This window comes from Bidens hawaiensis, unplaced genomic scaffold (assembly GCF_021521415.1).
Source record: "Bidens hawaiensis isolate Kalapana, Puna unplaced genomic scaffold, B.hawaiensis_p1.1 tig00054660_1, whole genome shotgun sequence".
Lineage (NCBI taxonomy): Eukaryota > Viridiplantae > Streptophyta > Magnoliopsida > Asterales > Asteraceae > Bidens > Bidens hawaiensis.
This window is the reverse complement of record NW_027499837.1, coordinates 3,953-29,348: the sequence shown is the minus strand read 5'-3', so window position 1 is coordinate 29,348 and position 25,396 is coordinate 3,953. Positions and strand designations below refer to the sequence as shown.

The 25,396-nt window shown below is 37.2% G+C and overlaps 3 protein-coding genes across 3 annotated transcripts; 2 read left to right on the top strand and 1 right to left on the bottom strand.

Moving 5' to 3' along the window:
* The first annotated feature begins 6,250 nt into the window (after positions 1 to 6,250).
* LOC143600648 (putative envelope ADP,ATP carrier protein, chloroplastic) lies at positions 6,251 to 8,319 on the top strand. Its single transcript, XM_077078275.1, has 8 exons — positions 6,251 to 6,625; positions 6,691 to 6,753; positions 7,279 to 7,335; positions 7,423 to 7,506; positions 7,608 to 7,676; positions 7,746 to 7,858; positions 7,926 to 8,095; positions 8,201 to 8,319. The coding sequence occupies exons 1-8, from the start codon at positions 6,299 to 6,301 to the stop codon at positions 8,317 to 8,319; spliced, it is 1,002 nt and encodes a 333-aa protein (XP_076934390.1). The 5' UTR covers positions 6,251 to 6,298.
* Positions 8,320 to 9,474: 1,155 nt separating this feature from the next.
* On the top strand, positions 9,475 to 12,619 carry LOC143600651 (receptor-like protein 7). The gene is made up of 3 exons (XM_077078278.1): positions 9,475 to 10,799; positions 10,884 to 11,546; positions 12,189 to 12,619. Exons 1-3 carry the CDS (start codon positions 9,494 to 9,496, stop codon positions 12,617 to 12,619), a joined length of 2,400 nt encoding a protein of 799 aa, XP_076934393.1. The 5' UTR covers positions 9,475 to 9,493.
* Positions 12,620 to 13,188: 569 nt separating this feature from the next.
* Positions 13,189 to 15,208, bottom strand: LOC143600646 (mitochondrial uncoupling protein 1-like). Its single transcript, XM_077078273.1, has 9 exons — positions 15,060 to 15,208; positions 14,723 to 14,935; positions 14,562 to 14,640; positions 14,341 to 14,474; positions 14,170 to 14,268; positions 13,991 to 14,095; positions 13,772 to 13,846; positions 13,565 to 13,651; positions 13,189 to 13,393 (listed from the first exon to the last, which is right to left on the bottom strand). Exons 1-9 carry the CDS (start codon positions 15,141 to 15,143, stop codon positions 13,358 to 13,360), a joined length of 912 nt encoding a protein of 303 aa, XP_076934388.1. The 5' UTR covers positions 15,144 to 15,208; the 3' UTR covers positions 13,189 to 13,357.
* Between the last annotated feature and the right edge of the window lie 10,188 nt (positions 15,209 to 25,396).

Here is a 25,396-nt window from a genome sequence, read left to right as displayed (position 1 = left end):
AGCTTGGAATTTCCTTTGACGTTTTTCCGCCCACGCTTTAACTTGTTCAAGTGTTTGGCGGGGGGGCCTCGTCTGTTGTCTTTCCACCTGGGTATCAATGAATCCCAGGGGAGGATTGTTTACTGCACTTGCCCCGGCTCGGGTAACCGGGGTAGTGTTCGTAAAATTTACTGCACTTGCCCCGGCTTGGGTAACCGGGGTAGTGTTCGTAAAATGTGTGTATTCGCCGGTGTTCCCCCTAGTAGCTGGGGTTGTGGTTACCGGGGTTTCTTGGTTACTCCCTGGCCTGGGGACCTGAGTAACGTTAACCATCTTTTCGGAGGTTTTGAAAAAACTGAGAATTAGTTCTAGCTTTTATGCACGGATGGCGCCAATGAAGAAACACTAATTGACCCCGGGCAGATTACGGATAATCTGGGGGTTAAATAGATGTTTCCCACGAGGGGTTATGTCCGGCAAAGATGGTTCTTATGGTGACCTGCAAAACAGACACCGTGAGCTCGTCACTTAGAAGGGGGGGGGTACCTCCTTGTGACCACCCTCCGGCGTGAGAATCAGACTAGATTGCTCTTGAATATAAGTGTATATTAAGAGATTGCTAGAAAAGATAAGATGTGATAAGGTAATGTAATGTAATGTGTCCATACCATTCCAAGGTGTTGGAGTATTTATAGCCGAAGGTAGGTTTCCAAGCAGGTACAGCCGGCTGAATAGTATTCCTGTTCTGCCAACTGTGGGCTACGCACGTGCCATGCTGGTGGTTGGTGGGTAGGCAGCGGCTGATAGTGACCAGGCCGGCTATGTACTATTCTTGTTCCACCAACTGCAGGCTATGCACGTCCTCCGACAGGTTGGTGAGTAGGCAGCGGCTGATAGTGACATACAGTACAAGAGCGTGCTGCTCGTCATACTGTTGTCAGTGAGCTGTCGTATCTTTGGTCAGATCTTTTGTCCATACCTCGTCAGGTACAGTACTAAAGATCCTCCAGTATCGTACGGACTGGCTCATTTGTGCGGGAGTGTCCCCGGCTTTGTGCGGGAGTGTTCCCGGCTTGCTCACTCCTTCTTCAGGTGACATTACTGAATTATTTAAGAGTTAAGTGCCTTGTGCGTGTAGCCTTGCTGCGCGGGTAGCCTTCCCTGATGGCTAGTATCCGTTGCTGCGGGAACAGGCGGAGTACGTCGACCATTGGGAGGTTTTTCCTGCGGGAACAGCTTGCGTACTGCGCGTAAGGACGTCACGTCTCTGAGCATGGTGGGTCATGCGGATCCAGTTGGTTTCTGGGCAGACGTCTCTTCAAGGTGAGTTGCGAGTTTAGCCTTTGCGCAGACGTCCCTGTTGAAGGTGAGTCTTGCGGGTTCAACTGCGCAGACGTCCCTCTTTGAGGTGAGTCTTGCGGGTCCAACTGGGCTCTGCTAGGACCTACCTCTTCAATTCCTAAAGTAGGTTAGCCACAAGTTGCTTCTAGATGTGTTTTCAAAATACTTTGTTTTAAAGATTCCAAATATTTTTAGAGTATACAATCAAGAAAAATGAAAAAATAGATTCTAAAAATGATAAATGGCAACATCGATGATGTTGATTACATAATGACATTGACTTAATAATAAAAAGGAAAAAGTAGTTCCCTTTAGTGATTACCGTAACAAGTATCATCTTCATTTTTACCTTTGTTATTATGACCTAAGATAAGAATTCATTATTCACCATCATATACTACACCGAATTTTACAAGAAAATAAAGCCCCTAAATGCTCAAATATCCATGATTTCTTTGTAATCATTCTTTTTTCCAAAAAAAAAAAAAGTCTATGATATATGTTGAGAACGATATTATAAGTGCTTTACAAGTACCTACTACGTACGTACAATAGTGTCGTCCAATAATCTAGTGTTATGGTTAACATCAATGTAACTGTTGTTTTTTTTTTTTTTTCATTATTTTGATAACAAATTTTTTCACCTAAAATCTATTAACCTTAGTTTTGAAAACCCACCACCTCCTTTTTAAAAGAGCAAACACTATACTAGTAGACTACTAGACCATCCTTAATTTGTTTATAATTTATATAATAAATTAACGCGAAACCTGGAGTAGAAGTTAAAGTAGCATGTAGGGTCAAATGCACAAAGCATGATTTACTATATAGAGCTTGCTGTGAAAAAAATGTGTGATTATGTGTTTATCCACTAATCATAAATAAGTTTACATACCGTAACTTTTTATTACCTTTGCCTCTTCAATCCTCATAATAAAAGGAATAATGACTGAAAAGACAAATATACATCCAACGGCGTGGTTCAATCCCAAATTAATAATATGTAATATAAAATAAAATTAAAATGATGTACGCACAAGTAATAATTGATTGTGTTACATTTACTGATCATCAACTGACCCGCTTGCAATCTGCATCGTAGATTTTTAATTTCAGCAATTCGATCTAGTAAGTAATTAATATTATTATATAACAAAACACATCGATCGATCTATAACAAACAAACTAAAAAAATGATCATCAATTAATAAGGCACGTATACACCAACTAAAAAATTACAAATTATATGCCATTTACGCACACTACATATCTATGCACCTAGATTAATGCTAGCTATAGATCGAATGAAACCGATGGCAGTGTAGGTTCATGGAAGAGACCTCCAGCTCTGTGGGCCGATGTCGTTGTGTTTTCGCGATGGACCGGAAGCGGGAAGTGGTGTTTTTCGTTTAGGCAAGAACCCGAAAAAGTGACCGCCGGAAAATCGAGGAGAGTTGGGACCGGTTACTCGAAAGTAGACATGATGATCATCGCTTTCACTTCTGGGGTTTAATCTTGAGCATTCAGTTTGAGAAACAATGAAGAAGAAGAAGAAGAAGAAGAAGAAGATGGTGATCAATAGCACCAATGACCTCCATGGAAGAAGAAGAAGAAGCACGAGATTCATTAGCTGTGGTTGAGTGTTTGCCAAACAAAGAGAGACTTATAAATAATAATAATAATAATAATAATAATAATAATAATATATAGTAATATTATGTTGTGTTATTGGAGAGAAACTTTGTGTTATAGTACTCTCTTATTAAGAGAGACATATATTTTTTCATTCTTCTAAAACTCTCTCTCTAAAAGTAAACGACTTGATAAAAGTTAAAATGTCAAAATTAGGCTACTCATTATTTAATACGGGTAGAGATTATTTGCTATTGATTATCAATTCTTCCAAAAATCATCTTAATATATTCAAATTCTGTTTTATTTATCTTACATTTTCACACAATTATTTCATTATTTATTTGTAGAATTATATATGGATGGAGTTAGGCTAAAAAGCCTAAAGCCTAGTATTTCTCATGATAATTCCGGTACCCTCAATTAAATTTTAATTATGTGTATGAAAAATGTTATAATTATTGATGAATATTTTTGTATATATAATTATATATTTAAAAAATTTTAATTAATATTTTTTTTCATGTATGTATATCTTGATGTTTGTGTGTGTGTGAGAGAGAGAGAGAGAGAGCATATACGTGGGAGAGAAAGTGACTTGATGAAGGGGGAAAAGCTTGGCAGGAAACATGGGCAATTGATATGCTATGATTTTCAATATCTAAAATATCATTTGTTTTAGGATTAATTAATAAAGTAATACATATATAGGGTTTTGCAAGTGTTCTTCTTTAGATTTAGGATTGATTATAGATAAATAGACTTTGCTAAAGGTCTCTTGAATGTGGAATTGAGATGATCGGGTAAGTATGTGATACGTCGGTAATTCAAATTAGTAATTCAAATTGGTCGTTAAAAAAAAACCAGTTGTTTTGACTTTATTTTTATTTTTTAGTTATGTGAAAAAAGTGTTTGGTGTTGACCATAATTATTTATATGTGCAAGTGGGAAGGTAGGGAGCTATTATTGGAAAGTTTTATATTAGTGTATAATTGTTATTTGGGGTATTGAATTTGAAGTACATACTTAAAAAGAGTATGTTCATGTACGGGAGGGAGAAAAGAAAAGAGTATTGTTTAGAAACATTGGTTTAAAAGTGAGTGTGTGAGTGAGGTTGTACAATCAACCAAACCAAACCAAACCAAACCAAACCAAACCAAACCAAAAGTGAAAATGAAAAATGGGCCCCCAGCACTCGTTGGCCCCTACCAAGTTTCTAATCTATCACTACTAGTACTACTTTTCCTTTCTCTTTTTCTCTTTAGAATAATATAAATTTGTTTGTTTATTTATTTATAATTTAAGTTGGATAATTCAAGGTTTTTTGTATTATGTTTTATAGCAAGCAACCGAGAGTTCAAACGGGTGTATAAAAAAGTTAAACTCTCACAAATCTTTGATGTATATATATATATGATGAGTTGTACATATAGATATAGTGTGTGTATTTATGTGTATAGTTGAATAATTAGAGCTAGGTCAGAAAAAGAAAGAAAGCAGGAAGTGTGTGAGTGTGACTAGCTAGTGTGGATGGTAGGGGCCATGTATGTTAATAATATTATTGATAACTAAACCACTATAACATAAGTCAATATTGTGTTTGGTTAAATCCCAACCGTACCGATATGGACATTGGACACCAATACTCCAGTCCCATGTCCATACTGTTTGTTGCATCTCTCTATATATATAGCTCATAGTCAAAGTATATACACACACTATTTGAGTATTTTCTCTTTGCAATGTACTTACTTTCTTAACATTAGAAACAAACGTATGATTATCCATATCTCTAACCGTTAAAAACACCAACAAACATCATCATATTCATTTCCACTGATCCTTTAAAAACAATTATTTTCTTTAAACTTTGGGGGTGTTTGGGATTGCTTATTTTCACCAACTTATAACTTATAAACTTTTTAAAAAGTAATAAGATGTTTGAGATTGCTTATATTGTTAGAGGAAAAGTTCTATAAGTTACATTTTTGTAACTTATTAACTTAATGAAAAATTATAAGTAAGCAAAATAAGGAATCTCAAACACCCCATTCTACTAGGTGTGTGCATGGTTCGGTAAATGTAGTCAAAATTAAAATTTTCGGTTAATGTATTTTATAAACCGATCGGTTTATGTTAGATTTGGTAATTATTCAGTTTCAATTACCGGGACATGGGTAAAAAGAATCGTAGCAAGCCCAGGAGCCTCTTGGGTCTTGTATGATACGGTTTTGCTTCTGGGCCTTGTACTTGTTAGTGGGGTTCTGGTAATGGGCTCGTATCAGCCTTATTTACATATAGAGGTGTTAAAAAAACCGGTTTGGGACCGGTTTTAGGCAAACTGAACCGAACCAACCGAACCGGTTTGGGTTTAAAACCGGTTTCACACAAACCGGTTCCCAAACCGCCAGTTTCAGGGTCGATTCTCCTTAAGATATACGAAACCAGTTTAAGGAAAACCGGCTTATAAACCGAACCGAACCGATGTGACCAGGCCAACCTATCTTGCTTCTAAACCGTTTTATAAACCGAACTGGTTTGAGTCAAACTGGTTTTGACCAGCCGTTGACCAAACCAGTTCGGTTTATAAACTGGTTCGGTTTAGGTTTAAAACCGGTTTTGTACACCTCTATTTACATATATAACTCGTTTATATGTTGCGTCTCTCTTTTCTTTTCTTGTTTTTTACATTATGCTCCCGAGTTCATTTATAGATGAAAGATAAGTTAAATAGAAGGAAAGAAAACAAATTATTGTGTTTTATATGTTTTCTTTAATAAGGAAAGAAATAAAATGAGATAAAGTTGTGTTCTTGAGTTTTATTAAATTTAGGAAAAGAAAACACATGGAAGGTAAAGAATGAGAAGTAAATAGCAAGTTAGAAGAAAACGTATTCTTTTTTTCAATTTGAAAATAAACAGAAAGAAAAGAAAGGAAAGAAAAAATAGGAAACAAATGAGAACAAAAATTTTGGTTTCTTTTCTTTTGTCTTATTAATGAAACTCGGGAACAATGTGTTAGTAAAGAAGTTGTTTAGAGGACGTTAGAGCGATTATTATTAAACTCATTTGTTATTAGTAACATAGCCTGGTTAAAGTGAGACAACAAGCCTCTTTAAGTATGATTATTTAAAACACAAGAAACTTGTGGTTCTACAAGAAAAGTAAATAAAAAATCTCAAAATGAAGAAAAAAGAAATAAAATGATTATGAGAAGATTAATTAATGAATAGGAGTTGGCGGTATATGTATATATAAAAGTAAAAAAGAGCAACGGTTCCTTGCAACTCAACTGGGTGTGGGTTTAACCTTATCTTCTTCTTCTTCTTCTTCTTGGTTCAATAATAATGTCAAAACCCCCCCAAGCCTTGAGGTTAGTTTGGAAGAAAGTAATCCCATTTGAACATGGTGGGTTTGCTAGCGTTTCTTTGATGGAGAATTCGAAGCGGATAGAGTTGGTGGAACCTACACCTACGGCCACACAGTTGCTGAAGCATCCGGTGGCTATTGTTGCTTTGCTCCCCAAAGACGCTGCAGTGTTTGCCGCCGGTGCTCTCTCTGGTGCTGCCGCCAAAACAGTGACTGCTCCTCTTGACCTGATTAAACTCATCATGCAGACTCATGGTCTTCGAGTGGGCCACCAAACTGCAAACAAAGCCATTGGTTTTATACAGGTTTTTCTTTCATTTCATTTGCTGCTATATATATTATATATCATGCATGTATGTTTGCATTGCAGGCCTTTGCATCTATAGGGAAGCAAGAAGGCATTAAAGGCTATTGGAAGGGTAACTTTGCTCAGGTACACACCCTCACCGGCTCTTAGTTATATGAGAAAATTACGGAAATAATCAAGTTTGTCCAACTTTTTTCAAAAATAGACACCACAATTTAGCTTCTAACTTCAATATACATTCAAATTGAGCCAATCAAAATTTGCCACGTACCCCAAGACGACTAAATATGGACACTGAAATCATGAAAAGTGACTTCGGACCAATCAAAACTGTCATGCGTCTTAGTCGCCTTATTGTAGGCTAAAAAACAGACGCTTACTTAGCCGGCGCCTCCTTTTTAGCCGCTAAAAGAGGAGAAGGCGGCTAAAAAAAGAGAAGGTGACTAAGACTTAAAGGCTAAATTTAGCCGTCTTGGGTTACGTGGCGAAACCTGATTGGCTCAATTTGAATGTCTATTGGGGTTGGAGGCTAAATTTCAGTGTCTATTTTTGAAAAAAATGTAGTTAAACTTGATTAGTTATGTAATTTTCCCTAGTTATATTTCCCTATTCATTAACCTCTTTTTTTTTTGTTGTGGACCACTGTTTCAGGTAGTCCGAGTCCTTCCCTATAGCGCAGTACAACTCTTTGCATACGACACATACAAGGTAAGCAATATTAATGTTGTTCTCTTCTGCTCTGCTTCTATCTCATACCTACACTACACATGATGAAATAAAATTGTATGCGTGCAGAAACTTTTTAGGGGAACAGATGGCGAACTTAGCCTCGTTGGACGATTGGCTGCAGGTGCTTGTGCTGGCATGACTTCAACTTTTGTAAGCTACATTCAAACCTACTTTTAATAATACCATACCTAGCTATCCACTCGAGTTATATATGTGCATATTTATTAACCTTAGAGGCCGGCTTATTTCAGGTGACATACCCGCTAGACGTCCTTAGATTACGTTTGGCAGTTGATCCCGGGTACCAAACCATGTCAGATGTAAGATTCATAATATTTGGCTTAATTATGCATCTTTGGTTAATTAAAAAAATGTATGCATGTTTTCAGGTATTTGTAAAGATGGTAAAAGAGGAAGGGTTGGGATCCTTCTATAGAGGTCTCGGACCTTCTCTTATTGGAATAGCGCCCTACGTTGCAGTCAACTTTTGTGTTTTTGATTTGTGAGCACCAATTTTGCAACTTCAACTTGTTATATTCACCAATATGTAGCTAATATTTGATGATCAGGGTAAAGAAGTCTTTGCCAGAGAAGTTTAGGAACAAACCCGAAGCATCAATAGTGACGGCGTTCGTGGCAGCTAGCATTGCCACGCTTACATGCTACCCGTTGGACACTATTAGAAGACAAATGCAAATGAGGGGTACACCTTACAACACTATTTTAGATGCTTTTCCTGGTAATTAATATCCATTATATATTTACGTTTCATCAACAAACTAAATGTTCCATCTTTAAAACCTAAGTAAGTATATATATTGTTTATTTGGATTGCATTGTCTAGGTATTGTTGCTCGCGACGGTGTAGCTGGATTATACAGGGGTTTTGTACCAAACGCTTTAAAAACCTTGCCAAACAGCAGCTACTGGCTGCTTCCAAATAAAACTGATGCAATTAGTTAATATAGACATATAAAAATAAAAATGATTTTTGAAAAATGTGTCGCTTTGTTTTATGTTGTAGCATTAAGCTGACTATCTTCGATGGTATGAAGCGATTGATCTCTACAAGTGAGATAGAGTTCCAAAGAATCATGGAAGAAAACCGGAAGCAGAGTCCCAATGCTTCAAGTTTTTAGATTTATTAATTAATTCTAGTTCAAGGTATCCACTGCTAGTAGTATCATATCATTGGTTTGATTCGAAGATCATTTTTGACATTGAGTACGAACAAGTAAAAGCTTTACATTCATTGAAAGTTGTTTTGACTTGAGCAATACAAAAGTATTTCTGTTGAATGCATATATATAGATCAACAAGTGTGTAGGAGTATTATCATTCTATATATTGCATAAAAATAAAAATTAGTCAATTATTAGTATTTCTTCCTGCAGAGTGCTTAAATATCACAACATACAGTTTGAGGCAACTGGCAAATGGTGTTGTTGAGTTACATTTCCGAACTCCTTGAAAATTCTTATGTTGTATCACGCAGTTTGAGGTAGTCGTAACGATCATGATCATGATCATGATCATTATCTTGCCGTGTGTGTTTAACCTTAAACAAAACAACAACCGGAAACCAACCTTAATACCTAAAATGTAATTCGGTTAGGATACCGGATTTACTTCCAAAAAATAAAAGAAAAACCCGTGTTGGGTTCGAGACAAACTTTTGTGTGAAGATCCAACAACCCTGGATTAGATCAGAAATGAGAAACTCCAAAAACATCACCAAATTGATTAATCTACATTTTATTTTATGAAACATGGACTAAAATTGAAGACATGATGCCTGATCAGGTATCTTATTTATATGGAACTGGAAAAATAGTTTGATTAATTAATAAATCGGTATTTGTGTTGTGTTGATAGAATTTGAAAATGAGACAGGGTTGCATTGCAACAATTTGATTATTAAAACATTATTTAATTATGATTTCACCCACCGTCCATGCTTTACATGAGTGGCCGTTATAATAATAATAATTTTTAATTCATCTAGTGCACACATCTTCATTGCACATATCATTTAATAACACAAACACATCCAAATATAAAAAAGAAATAAGTAGCAAAAGGACACAGGAGATGTGATTATGAAGTTAACAACCGTCCATTCACTAAGCATCTTGTGATGAGGATTTCCTGGATGATCATCCTTGTAATTGGTTTGCAATTACATACTCTACCACATGTTGTAAACAATAATCAATACCTGAGCCATCAACAGTCTCTGTTGTTAGCATTCAAAGACGACCTCGTTTATTATGATCATTCGATTGCTGCAGGGTGGAGTACAACTCTTGACTGCTGTGACTGGGGTGGGATCACATGCGACAGGCACGGTCGTGTTATAGGACTCGATCTCAGCAGCCAAAGTATCAGTGCCACCCTCAACGACTCCTCGACTCTTTTCGCTCTGCACTTTCTCCAGTCACTGAACCTAGCTTACAACGACTTTGGTTCTGCAGGTTTATTATTCCCGTCTGGTTTCGGTAACCTCACTCACCTCACTTATTTGAATCTTTCCAATACTTATTTTGAAGGTCAGGTTCCTATTGAAATCTCCTTGATCACAAGGTTGGTTACCCTTGATCTCTCTTCGTCTCGTCCAGATACGCTTTATCTTCAAAATCCAGATCTTAAGATGCTAATTCAGAACCTTACAGAATTAAGACATCTCTATCTAGACAATGTGAACATTGTGACACATGATTGGTCTGGGGTTATATCTTCTTTATTACCCAATTTGCAGGTTTTAAGCTTGAAAAGCTGTAATCTTTCCAGGTCTTTAGAGGACTCATCGCTTGCTAAGCTTAAACACCTTTCGGTTATTATTCTAGATGGAAACACCTTTTCGTCTGGAATCCCTGAGTCCTTTGCAGACCTCCAGAATATTACTGTTTTGAGTCTACAAGGATGCAATCTTAGTGGCCTGCTACCATATAAGATCTTTCAGGTCCCCACTATAAACACGATCGATCTTTCCATGAACGTAGTGCTTGAAGGCCCTCTTCCTGATTCCATGGGTGCTGTTGAGCTTCAGAATCTGATTCTTAGCGGCACACGGGTTGGAGGGAAACTACCGGATTCTATTGGTAGTCTTAAAGCGCTGTCTCGCATAGAGCTTAGGGTTTGTGAGTTCAATGGGCCCATTCCGGAGTCGATGCAAAACCTTACCCGTCTTCAAGTTCTAGATCTATCCTTTAACCAGTTAACGGGTTCAACTCCATCGTTTCAGTCGTCCAAGAATCATCTAGTGTGGGTAGGTTTGAACCAAAACAAGTTAACCGGCGGAATCCCTTCGTTTGAGTGGGAAGGCCTTGATAAGCTTGAGTACCTTGATTTGGCTAATAATTCCTTGACTGGGAGTTTTCCAGACGCTTTTTTAACACTAAAGTCACTTGAACATTTAGACCTTTCCTACAACTCCTTTTCTGGCAAAACTAACGACGACTCTATAAATGCTTCTTTTTTTTCGTACCAACTGAGAACCATAGATTTGAGTAGCAACAAATTTAAAGGGCCACTACCTGGATTCATCTTCAAACTTGCAGCCATTTCGAGTCTCGAGCTTTCTACAAATAAATTCACAGGCAGGGTCAACCTGCACATGTTTGCAAACTTGAAGGAGCTCTCGGTGCTTGATCTCTCGTATAACAATCTTACCGTCAGCGTAGAAGCAAACAACAGATTTTCATCACTCTCTAAACTCAACAAGCTCAAATTAGCTTCATGCAAGATGCAGCAGATTCCTGATTTAAAGAACCTATCAGGACTGTCGATGCTCGATCTTTCAGACAACCAACTAAGTGGTGAAATACCCAGCTGGATCTGGGAAACTGGAAATGGCTTTCTCCGGCAGCTGAATCTGTCATATAATAAGTTTTCAAGCCTGCAAAAACCGTACACTTTTCCTTTTCTACTTGACGTTCTTGACCTGCATTTTAACAATCTGGAAGGAGACATCCCCATTCCTCCAACTCAAGTTTATGTTCTCGATTACTCCAACAACAAATTCGGATCTTCAATCCCTGTTGACTTTGGCAATGCGCTCACCTCCACCTTCTTCTTCTCCGTCTCCAACAATAAGTTGATGGGGCCCATCCCTCAATCAATATGCAATGCCAGCAGCCTGGCTGTTCTTGATTTATCTAGTAACAGCCTCAATGGCACACTGCCTTCATGCCTGGCGGGAAATACAAAGACTCTTAGAGTACTTAATCTAAGAGGAAACAACCTCACAGGCGATGTTGTGGACGCATTTCCAGAAAGCTGTGATCTGCAAACACTAGACCTTAGTGCGAATCATTTTCAAGGACCCCTTCCCCAATCTCTGGTGAACTGCAAAAATCTCATGGTTTTGGATCTCGGTCATAATATTATAACAGATACTTTTCCATGCTGGCTGAATAACCTGTCCAGCTTGCATGTTTTTGTCATACGCTCCAACAGATTTCATGGGAACATTACTTGTCTGGGATCCAACAGCCTTCAAATCATGGACATTGCTTCCAATAGATTTTCAGGTGTTTTACCTCCAACTCTGTTCACAAGTTTTCAAGGAATCATTAACAATACTCAATCAAAGCCCGACTATCTCTATTTCCAGCATCCGGCTATTGATGTAATCTATTATCAAGATTCAGCGAGTGTCGTCCTCAAGGGAACAGAAAGAAAGCTTGAAAAAATTCTCAACATCTTCACTTCCATTGACTTCTCCAACAACAGGTTCAATGGGAGTATACCTGTAACACTTGGTGATCTAAAGTTGGTCAAACTTGTCAACTTTTCCCACAATGCGCTGACCGGTCCACTCCCGATATCAGTTGGAAAACTGATCAATCTTGAATCACTGGACCTCTCGGTGAACAAGTTAAGTGGAAGCATTCCATTACAGCTTGCAAGTCTTTCATTTCTTTCATTCTTAAATCTGTCATACAATGAGTTGTCGGGACGCATCCCACGTGGCTCGCAATTTCAAACATTTACACGCTTGTCATTCAAAGGTAACCAGGGGTTGTGTGGTATGCCTTTGAACAAGAGCTGTAGTAACATGAATAATGCTACTTCAGAGCTTCCTACAGAAACGAACGAAGATGAAAGTGATCTGTATGTGAGTATTGGATTGGGATTTGTTGTGGGGTTTGTGATGATTATTGGTCCACTTGTTTTCCTACGGAGATGGAGGATATGGTACAATAATCATGTTGATGGGTTACTTTCAAGGATTATGAAAAGCAAGGATGAAGGCCCATGACAAGAGCATCATTTGTTGACATCAATAGTTAAGATTTCAAGAAGAAACCAAGTTCAAGTGCAGAAACAGAAAGTTCGATGGGCACCTGCCCAACTCTGGATAACTTGTAAATATAAAAGCAGAGAATTAATTTTAGCTCTGCTCATCATGGATGCATCTAGGCTTAAAGTTTTGTAAAATCGATGTCATTTATCCTTGAAGTCAAGATAAATCTGATTGTTGTTTTAAACTGAAAACATGTAGTACTGTTTTTAGTTTTCTGTCGTGTAATCACTTTATTTCGATGAATACTTGTGTGCAAATGATATTGTAAGCAATGTTTTATCTTAGTTTGAGATGTGTTTTGATGTAATAAAGCAAAATCATAACATACACCTTACGCCAATTAAAGACCTATAAAGCTAATTATCCAAATCATGGTATGGTGCTTATCTTAAAAGTATGAAGATTGGTTATTATTTCATGAAATGGCCCCTATTCAAGAAGAAAAATAAGGAGATGCATTATTTTTTAATCACTGTAAACTAGAAATAAAATAAACTAATTTAGATAAATAGTGTTGTTAAGATAAAACAATCTGCAACTTCTTTTATTGAGAGCAATAAATATTTGTATATCCAGAAATTTGGAACATGGGATAGGAACTTAAAATCCCATATATATTTTCAATGACCTGTTTACATTTATTCAAGTGCAGAAGATGACAACAAAAGAGCAATTTTCACATATGAATTGTGTTCAAGCCGACTCGATGCTTTTAACAAACTTCTTCGCCTGTCCAACAAACCAATTAGAAGTAATCAATCATATGAAAACATTATCAAAGACGCTTAAAATGACAAGGCGCAAGAGAAGCATGTGTATTGAGAGCAAAGTTTCATATCAGAGCTACTCAGACTAGTACTTAACTTCGCTTGAAAATGAAAAAAATTGTAAATTTCATACCTGCTCTAAGGTCAGAAACATGATGACATTCCAAGAACCCAACCTTCCAAAATTCGGGATAAAGCCTTTGTAGAAAGAAAATGGTCCCTGACAAATCAACCAAATCAACATCACTTTCTTTTCAATACTAAAACTCGTTGATTTAAGTAAACAATTTGATCGATTCTTCTCAAATCCACATAACAAACTTGTGTTAGGTGAGCTTACATCATTCTTGAGTGTCTTCACAAAACAATCTATGGTGCCTTTGTAACTTGGATCTCCCATCATCCTTGATTTTACCTGCCAAAACACACAAATGTAAGTATGCATTCATCCGTTTTTTTGGTTTTGTTTATTTAAATGTATTAACAAAAAATAGTAATACATTATTGTTGGTTTAATTTAGAATAAGAATAAGAACAAAACTATGTTATTTATAAGTACCACATCCACTGGGGATCCAACGCAAACGGCAACAAATCCTGCACCTAAACCCGATAAAAGATGGGTGACGACATTATCAGTGAATCCAGGGATCTTCAGAATCGTCTGCAACGTGATAGACGGTTAAAAAACACTTGAAATTCCAATAGTTAATTGTAGTTTCTTTCACAAGTACCAACCTGCTTCACTTGATCATAACTAGCCAACTCGGCAGCATTTATTATAGCATTACGGGCAACATTTGGGCCCAACCCAGTCCATAGAGCTCTAACCCCTTCCTGTATGCAATTAATTAACTTATAACTTAAATAAAATCAAGGAATGAAATGAAGGTGGTATACGTACATTACCTGTCTGGCTATCGTTGAATAAGCATTTAAAGCACCAGAGTAACGCCTTGGCACGCCAGGTGCAAGTTTCCCTTCAGCTTGAAGCCGAACCTTGACCAGATCAGTAGGATTTGCGATGGATATTGCAACAGCACCTTTTTTTGGAATAATAATGAAGCATCAATAAACATAAGAATAATAATATTTGATGATTGAGAGAGACATGTTATTTTGTTACCGACCGGTTGTGAGGCCAGCAAGTATCTTAGTGGTCAAAGGGACGTCTCCGACAAAGTTATCACCGACATACAAGTTTTTAATCTGTGTTGGCATTTAGAAATGATATTGTTATGCAGAAGAAGATAAAGATAATAAAAGAAACAAGGCATATGTAGGTATGTACAGGTTCATATAATCCAATTCTTAAGCCTCCAAACAAGCATTGGCGATGTAAACCGGGTACAATGCCTTTCCACAAAGAGGCGAGGCCTTCTTCCCGTGCAATAGTGGCCACCGTACCCAGCATTCCCCTGTATTTTGGTCCATGATCAGCTGCAGCTATCTTCTTTTGCAACTGAAGCCTGACCTTTGCAGTGTCTAATGGAATTGTACAGATCTAAAGCAGTTCAAAGTAATATTATATATCTATGTTAAGGCCAAACAAGCTAATTAATTAGCAATGAAAGTGAAGATAATATATAGAATACAAGTAAGAATAGTAACCTAACTAACTAACTGACCTCAGCAAAACAAGCTGCGAAAGCGCTGCTAGCGAAGATGCCCGGGAATGATATGTCGGATTTGGAATCTCCGCCGGAGACCATCGCCAAACAGAAACAGAAGAGGAAGAACGAACAGGTAATTAATGTGTTTAATAATAAAAATAATAATAATAGGAAGGAAGGAAGAAAGAGAATATTAAATGTGAGTGGGAAACAAGGAACTTGTGTGTTGATGCCTCCCTCACTCACAAAGATCTTTTTTTTGTAACTAACAATCGGTAAAGTTAAAATACTCGTACAACAAAAATGAGAAAGTTAAAATACACATACCACAAAATGATCTTAGATTTAAATAGTTGAGATTAATTTAATAAATAAAAATTGATGAAAATGTTTGTTGACTTTCTCTCTCCACATGCAAGGCACATGTCAATTCCTACTTCATTTTAAAATGTCCATAACTTTTTCATATGACATTATTTTTTTTAAAAAAAAAGCACCATAATAATAAGCGTTTTTTTATCTTTAATATGAGTATCATATTGTTATATAAAAATAAAAAAAATTAATAGGTTTTTTTAATTGTGTTTTTTTGTTGTTCATTGTGTTTTTTAGTTTAGTTTTCATATGAATTGTATTATAGATTTTGATCATTATATTTTTCAATTGGTACTCATATTAAAGACAAAAATTAAAACAAAGATTACGTCACTGTGTCGTTTTGTTCGTCATTAACTTTTAGTCATTGTGTAATATGTTCATTGTCTTTTATTCGGATTGACATATGACAAATTTATTTAATTTGAGAAAAATAGTATTGCATTCATTGTATATTATGTTCAAGTCATTGTGTAATATGTTTGTTTCCATTGTGTTTTACGTTTCAAGTCATTGTGTTATATATATTCACCATTGTTCCTTACGTTTTAGGTCATTGTGTTATACGTATTCACCATTGTGTCTTACGTTTTAGGTCCCTGTGTTATACGTATTCACCATTGTGTCTTACGTTTTAGGTAATTGTATTATACGTATTCACCATTGTATTTTACGTTTCAAGTTATTGCGTAACATGTATTAATCATTGTGTTTTATGTATTAGATAATTTGTTGTTATTTTATCATTGTTTTTACATATTATTATTACACAACGGTGTTATTAGTATTTAAAAAAAACATAATGATGAGTTGAAAGACACAATGACAAAAAACGACATAATGATAAGAGAAAAGACACAATGGTGTGCGAAAAGACACAATGGTGTGCGAAAAGATACAATGGTGTGCAAAAAGACACAATGACGAAAAAACAAACAATGATAAGCGAAAAGACACAATGGTGTGCGAAAATACACAATGGTGTGCGAAAAAACACAATGACGAAAAAAGACACAATGACGAAAAAAGACAAAATGATGAAAAAAGACACAATGATAAGCGAAAAGACACAATGATGTGCGAAAGACACAATGACGAAAAAAGACACAATGGTGTGCGAAAAGACACAATGATGTGCGAAAGACACAATGACGAAAAAGACACAATGGTGTGCGAAAAGACACAATGACGTGATTTTTGTTTTAAATTTTATATAACAAAATCATACTCATATTAAAGATAAAAAAACGCTTGTTATTATTATGAATTTTTTTATAAAAAATATCATACGAAAAAGTTATAAACGTTCTAAAATGAGGGTAAAGTTAAAATACAAAGGACAACAAAAATGAAAAGGGTGAAATAGAATTTAATCAATTGATCTTAAATTTGGATGGTGGAGATTAATTTAAGAATAAAAATTGAATAATTGAAAAGGACATGAAAATAATAACCCACTTATGATGACTTTCTCTCCCCACATGCAAGGCACATGTCAATTCCTTCATCATTTTAAAACATCTATAACTTTTTCATACGACATTTTTTTAGAAATTTTTTTTACCATAATAACGAGCGTTTTTTATCTTTAATATGAATATCATATTGTTATATAAAAATAAAAAAAATTGATTGGTTTTTTATATTGTGTTATTTGGTTGTCTATTGTGTTTTTCTATGTATTGTGTTATATATTTTGGTCATTGTGTTTTTCAATTAATACTCATATTAAAGATAAAAATTAAAACAAAGATTACGTCATTGTGTCTTTGTGCTCAACGTTTGCTTTATACTTATCTTTGTGTTTTAGTCGTTATGCTCAATATTCACTTAATTTGAAAAAATAGTATTATGTCGATTGTGTATTACGTTCAAGCCATTGTGTAATATGTAGATTCCATTGTGTTTTACGTTTCAGGTCATTGTGTTATATGTATTTACCATTGTGTCTTACGTTTCAGGCCATTGTGTTATATATATTTAGCATTGTGTCTTACGTTTCAGGTTATTGTGTAATATGTATACATCATTGTGTTTTATGTATTAGATAATTTGTTGATCTTTTTCATTATATATATATATATATATATATATATTATTACACAACGGTGTTATTAGTATTTAAAAAACCACAATGATTAGTTGAAAGACGCAATGGCGAAAAAACACAATGATCAGTTGAAAGACACAATGGCGAAAAAACACAATAACAAATAGAAAGACACAATGATTAGTTGAAAGACACAATGGCGAAAAAACACAATGATCAGTTGAAAGACACAATGGCGAAAAACACAATGATCAGTTGAAAGACACAATGGCAAAAAAACACAATGATCAGTTGAAAGACATAATGACGAAAAAACACAATAACAAACAGAAAGACACAATGGCGAAAAAACACAATGATCAGTTGAAAGACACAATGGCGAAAAAACACAATAACAAATAGAAAGACACAATGATTAGTTGAAAGACGCAATGACGAAAAAACACAATGGCGAAAAAACACAATGATCAGTTGAAAGGTACAATGGCGAAAAAACACAATAACAAACAGAAAAACACAATGATTAGTTGAAAGACACAATGACGAAAAAACACAATGATTAGTTGAAAGACACAATGGCGAAAAAACACAATAACAAACAGAAATACACAATGACGAAAAAAGACACAATGGTAATCAAAAAGACACAATGACGTAAATTATTTTTTATTCTTATATAACAAAATTATACTCATATTTAAGGTAAAAAAACGCTTGTTATAGTGGTGAATTTTATTTAAAAAAAATCATATGAAAAAATTATAGACGTTTAATATTGATGGGGGATTAACATGTGACTTGCATGTGAAGAGAGAAAATGTGTAATATTACCTTTATACCCTTTTCCTTTGATCCATACTTGACACATGTCAATTAATTAATTAATTATGGTTTTTCATAATTCTCATTTTTGTTTCACTTTGTAAAATAACTTGACCTCTAAAATGATGGGGTATTAACATGTGTCTTGCATGTAGAGAAAGAAAATGTGTACAATTAACTTTATACCCTTTTTCTTTTGGCCCTCACTTGACACATGTCAATTATTTATGGCTTCTCACACTTCTTATTTTTGTTACCCTTTGTAGTTTAACTTGACCCTCGAATCCAATATATCTAATTTTATGCCATCTTTGAAGGACTTCAAATCATGTTTTTACTTTTCATGATTTTATTAAATAAACAACAATCTTTTATTAAACCCCAACCAAATCGATCTAATGGCAAAAGCCATTAAAGTTATCGCCAGTTAGTTTTAGGGAAAACCTGTCTATTCAAAGGATCACTTGTGCTAAAACTCGGACGTCATCAAAATCGAACTTGATATCACAAAGATGTTAGCATTTCTTCATCGAGTCACTTATGCTCCCCAAAGTGTTATATGTAGGGTATGACTGGGTATTGAAAAATTGGGTATTGGCGATACCCGGGTCGGGTTCGGGTCCGGGTTCAAGTATTGCCTCTAAAAATCATACCCTATGTATTGGGTTTGGGTCGGGTATAGAACCGGGTATTTGTATACCCAACTTCCGTGTGACAATCGTCAATTTCAGGTTAACTCCGTTAACTCAACTCCGTCAATTCAAAATTAAGATCATTGAATCTATAACGCACACTTCATTACATTTAAACTAGGGTTTAAATGACGCTTAACACTTACTACAGGTGTAGTCTTTCGGGAATTGCACCGAAACGCAAACGAGTTGACGCAAACGATTGATGAATAAACGAAAAACGTCAAAACAGTAATTATGTGATAATTATGTGTTAGACTTATGTGTTATGTGATAACATGGTTATAAACGTTAACTCAAGATGTAAACAAGTTAGTTAAGCTAGATAAGTAATACTTAGAAGTGGAGGGGCTAAAGTGTAACATAGTATTCTATAAATACTATGTTATAATAAACCCTAACTCTTATTTTTTTTCTCCCAAAACCGATCAGCCACCCCCTCCATCCCTCTTGGCTGCCGTCACCTTCACACACACATAACACCAAGAAATCAAGCCTTTGATTGAAGAACTAGGTGCTAGGAAGGTATAATTGATTATCCTATACATCCTTGTTACTTGATTTTGATGTTTGTTGGGTTAATAACAAACCCTAAGCTGCTGATTTCTTGTATGGTGTGTGTTAACATGATTGTTGTTGAATTAATGATGATTGATAACTAGTATTGATGTTGTTACATGTTGATTGTTGTGTCTATGATTTGAGTTCAAACAAAAACCCTAATCATGTATGTAATGGGTAATTGATGTGCATGGATGGTGATGGAGTCTAGAGTGTTATATGAATGCATGATAGTTCATAGATTGTTATTATGTTGAGTTTGGATGCAAACAGTTTCTGGACAGAATGTGTATATGATGTTTAAGTGACTGTAACTAAGTGTAAACGTGAAAATTGGTTGAGATTATAGGTACTACAGTAAACTAGGTTGAGTCTAGTTTCTATAAAGTATAAATTTGTAATTTTTGGACAAGTAGAAGTTAACTTTTATGATTTTACAAAAACGTTGTGCAAAGCTGAGCTGTTAGACCTGCTGTTAGGTTGTTTAGTAAATGTTATATCTCATGAACTACAAGACCAATTGGGTTGGTTCCACTTCTGGAAGTTGACTTATTGAGTTAGGAACCTAACCCAAGTGGTCTTGCATTTATTGGATCTTTCGTTTAACGGGAATTGCAAATAACATTCTGTTGCGCATGAATTTGACTGTTATGAGTTTGCTGTAATGATTTGATGATTTTGAGAAAACTATGTGGAATAAAAATATAATTAAATATGTTCTGGAAACCTAAGACATATGTGCTTCTGTGATGATTTTTGGTAAATTAATTGAGATGCTATGATCGGTGAAATAGTACAATCTTTCTAGTAGGATTTCTGTCTCGGTGAAACTAGCTGCTGAGTTGTGTAAAAATGCATGAAACATGATACTGGCTAGTTAATTGTTATTTGTTGAACAAAATACCCTTGCGGGGAATAATTGCTAATTGATTGCCATGATTTGACCAAATTGCCCTCATGGGGAATAATGGCTAGTTAATTGTTATTTGTCGACCAAAATGCCCTTACGGGGAATAATTGATAGTGATGTACTTTATGAATACATGACACGTATATGATTGCTTACACATGTAATGTGTCACAAATACACTGGTTAAATTCACACACGATTCACAAACGAAACACGAAACATGTTATGTGCATAGGTATTATGTGCCGGGTCTAGAGACTCGATAATATTCCGACACTTAGAAAAATCTCTTTGTTGTTTTAGAACGCTAGAGAGAGTTTTTCTGTGACGCGCATCTTGGTGATTTAATTTGGGAAATTCTTCGCAAACAGTGAGTTTCACTTTCCCCTCTTTAAACTGTTTTCAAACGCTTTTCACTTGGGAGAGATAACATACTCCACAACGCATTTAATATTTTGTTATAAATTATATATCACTTGTAAAGGCTAAGTGGCAACGAAACAATTGAAGTCCTACACATCGAACCGGTTAATATTTGGAATAGCGAGTCACTGTTGAGTAGTACTACTGGGTTTGACAAACCCCACCCAACGCTAAACTCGACTGGAGGTCGAGCGGGTGTAATTTTGGCTAACACGTACCATGGTCTGGATGACCTGGTGACAAGGCACTTAATAAACGAGTCAGCTTCGGTGTCGAACACTTAGTAATACTTGTTGTATAGACTAGCTACCTATCGATATATAATTGACATAACACTATCTGTAACGCAAAACGCTGTAACGCAAAACGCTGTGACGCTGTAACGCAAAACGCTGAACGCAAACGCTAAACGATTTATTTTTATATAACTTGTGAACTCACCAACCTTGTGTTGACACTTTTAGTATGTTATTCTCAGGTAGCCGAGGCGGGCGCGCGGTTTAGGAACATGCATTGCTTGATAAACTTTTAACTATGCAAACTTACTTTTAACTGTTATCATTGGTTTTAAATCGTCCTGCGTGACGTCACATTGTTCTCTATGGTTTTACGTTTCCGCACTTATTTTCATTTAAACGTTTTTATGGTTTGATTATAACTGATGATTCCGATCCTGTTAGTTCACACCCTCTGACGGTAAAACTCCGTTAGTGGATTTTGAGGGTGTGACAGATTGGTATCAGAGCCATTGGTTATAGCGAAATAGAAGCTGCATGCATACTAGACTATAACCGCGACGACCCATTAGTTATAATGATACGCACTGCATAGGTTTGTGTAGTCTTGTAATCTTATCTCTTTACCTCTTTCACTCATACGCGCGCGCATACACGGCTTACCTGTAGGAATGTCGACGCCACCCTCATCATCATCCGATTCGATGACGCATGCTCACGGGAAGGAACCGTAGTTACCTACCGCATCGCCACCCCCGTGTAGTCCCGGAACTCAAAGCTCCCGCACCGAAGAGGTACCGCCTATCCGGAGGCATATACGCAAACGACGTTAGCTGGGATTGGTACCCTAACATGATCAGGCGTATGGTCTATCGCGAACAAGTTCCCCCGTTACCTCACCCGAACCACCCTGCTTATCCCAACACCCTACCACCCATAACCGAACCTGTAGAGCGAGTTCTCGCAGCTGTTGTTTCATGTTTGGAGCGTGATGTGGGTTACATGCGCTATACGAGAGCGAACGTTTCCGGACTGTTAAAAGACGGAACCGAGACTAAGGAGGAGATTGCCCGCATGGCAGCGGCAATGAAGGAAATGCAAGAGGCTAGTGATCAACATATGAAGATTATGAGGAAGATGCAAGCCGAGATGATAGACTTGCAAGAGCAACTCCAAGTAGCAAGGACCCGAACCGAGATAGCTCGAGAGCGTTGCGATGTCTTACAAATGCAACTTGCTCCGAACGCAGCCGAACCTGAGGCAGAGCCTGAAGAGGAACCTGAAGAAGATCCCGAAGAGGAGCCTGAGGAGGATCCCGAGGAGGAACCCGAAGGAGAACCGGAGGAAGAACCGGCTGAGCCAGAGGCACACTCAGAGGTGTCCCCAGACGATGTGCAGATGTGCAAATTCTTGGATTGGAACTGGCTAACGCGATGAACTGGGAGGAGTTCAAGAACATGATGCGATAGGAGTACTGTCCGAGAGAAGAGAATTCGAAGTTAGAGTCAGAATTTTGGTCGCTGAAAATGGTGGGCTCAGAAATTGAAGCCTACACTACTCGTTCTCACGAGTTGGCTGTGATGTGTCCGCAGATGGTGGATCCGCCGAGTAAGAGGATTGAAATGTACATTGAAGGGTTAGCACCGCAGATTCAGGGCATGGTGACGTCTTCCAGACCAGCCACGATTCAACAAGCGATCCGTTTAGCTCACAAACTGACGGATCAGGCTGTGACCCAAGGTGCGTTACCACCTAGGGGTTCAACCACTAAAGCCTGTGACAACCCGAGTAATGACAACAACAGCAACAGCAACCCGAGCAGCGGAAAGAGGAAGTTTGACAACACCAGATCCTCATCCTCGAACCTCCCACCGCAACAACACTACCGTAAGCCCGAATTCACTCGGAGCTTTAACAATCAAAGTCACAACAACAATAACAACGGTAGCGGGCAGGGTTCTAGCGGATATGCTGGGAAAAATCCGAAGTGCAATAGGTGCAACTATCATCATGTTGGCCCGTGTGACCGTGTCAAGTGTCAAAGATGCGGAAAGATGGGTCACCAGGCGAAGGTATGTAGAGTAGACCTTGCGGCAAAGGGTGCTCCTAAACCACCTATGACGACGAAGGGATGTTACGAATGTGGGCAGGAAGGTCATTTCAGGAAATATTGTCCCAAGCTGAAACAGAACGACAACAATGGGGGTAATTGTAACACCCCGACCAAAGGCGGATTATACATCGGGGCGCCACATATTGTTTCATTACTCGTGACACTATTGGGTGTCAATATTTAATAAATATATTCATTCACGCACGCGCAACGTAAACACGAGATAACATAAATCAATATATTATAAGGCAAAATATTCGAACAACAATAACTTGTCTTGATACATTTTAATCTAGGTCCAAAAGTAAAAACGTCCTACGTATCCACAAGCTCCAAATGTAGCTACAGCAAACCTGAACACGTGTTAAAATAAACGTCAAACACTTGCGTGTTGGTGAGAAATCAAGTTTAATACAATACATAGATAACAATAAATCTGCGCGCAACATGTGTATGTCTGGTTTTCAACAAGGGTGTAATCCGATCGGGACCAACTCTAAGATTCATACTCATAGACTGCCAGTGCTCACAATTGAGCTCACAAACAAGAAAGACTGTGCAAGTGTAAACAAAAGAGAAAATCATAAACGATAGTTCTCCCGTGTTCATCTAATGGTACCATGAGAACTGCGGAATAGACCGACAAGACGGTTAATGATCCACACATACAAATAAACAGCCAAGTCTACGTCCTCAACACATGGGATACTGCGCGACTAAAGTTCATAAATAAGTTTAAGACTCTAAGTTTGTATGAACACATGAACATCCCAAAACATTAAAAATAAAAAGGGATTAGGTACGAGATTACTCACTTGATAAACGATGCGGTATAAGATAAAGCAAGAACCAACTTTAAACAAGCACAAGTTAACCTAAAAATAAGATTATTGTTTTAATGATTTGATTTAAGTCTTTAATATAAGTTAGCATAATTAATAAGTAAATTATTATATATTATAGATTACCGGAAAACAGGGCAGAACAGGAGAGAGGACGAAGGCAGAGAGAGGAGACGGCAGAGGATCAACGGTAGAGAGCAAAGGAAGAGAAAGATAATAAGTATTTGTGTGTGCAGTGTTAAGAAAATAGCATTATTATTTATAGGGAAACCCTAGGGAACACAATCCCTAGAAAAGGGGAAAAGATCTCCAAAAAACAAAAGATTCCAAAAGCAAAAGATATCAAAAGATATGGCAGCTGCAGGGGGCAAAGGAAGAGCTGACAGGTAACAGTAAAAGCATGGGCGGTTCAGATAAAGGTACTGGTCAAGCATGGGAAAAGCAGATCTCAAAAGATAATGTCAGTCACTTTTCCTGCCAACCAATGGGGTTGGTGCGCATGCTACGCCAAAAGTGGCTTTTCAGACATAAGACAGGTTAGGTCAACAGCACAAAAGATAAGATATCAAGAGCAAACAAGCAAGTTAAAACAGAAGAAAGGACACAAGACAGCGCGAGAAAGCTGCGCGCGCGAGAGACTGCGCACACGAGAAGATTGAGCGCGCGAGGGCGAAGGCAGACAGAACAAACCTTAGCGCGCGCCGCGGGAAGAACTACAAATTCACAGCGCGTCGCGGGAAGAACTACCATTCTTAGCGCGCTGCGAGAAGAACTACAATTCTTAGCGCGTCGCGGGAAGAACTTCCGTTCTTAGCGCGCTGCGGGAAGAACTACAATTCTTAGCGCGCTGCGAGAACAGTTCGCCTCGCGTATCGCAGGAACAACTGGTCTTCACGCAGGCTTCCTTGTAAGGAGTCTGGCGCGTGGAGCTGCGCAGACAACCTCAGGCGGGAAGAATCAAAGGACAAGCAAAGAGTAAAGAGAAAAAGGGGGGGTTCAAGGCTTAAGGGCGGGACGGCGACAAGAGAGAAAAGAAGGCGGAGAGAAGAAGAGGGACGGGACGGCGGGAAGGAAAAGAGAGAAGAAAAAGGAAGGAAAATATATTATTATTATTAAAAGTAAAGTATAAGTATAAATATATATTAAATCGTAAAAGAAAGAGATCGGATCGGAGAAACGGATACCTGGGTCGGGTCGGATCGGGGCAGATGTCACAGTCTCCCCTACTTTAAGAAATTTCGTCCCGAAATTTATCTCGAAGTAGGTTGCGCAGAGAACAGGTGCGGGTACTTGATCTTCATTTGATCTTCCCTTTCCCATGTAAACTC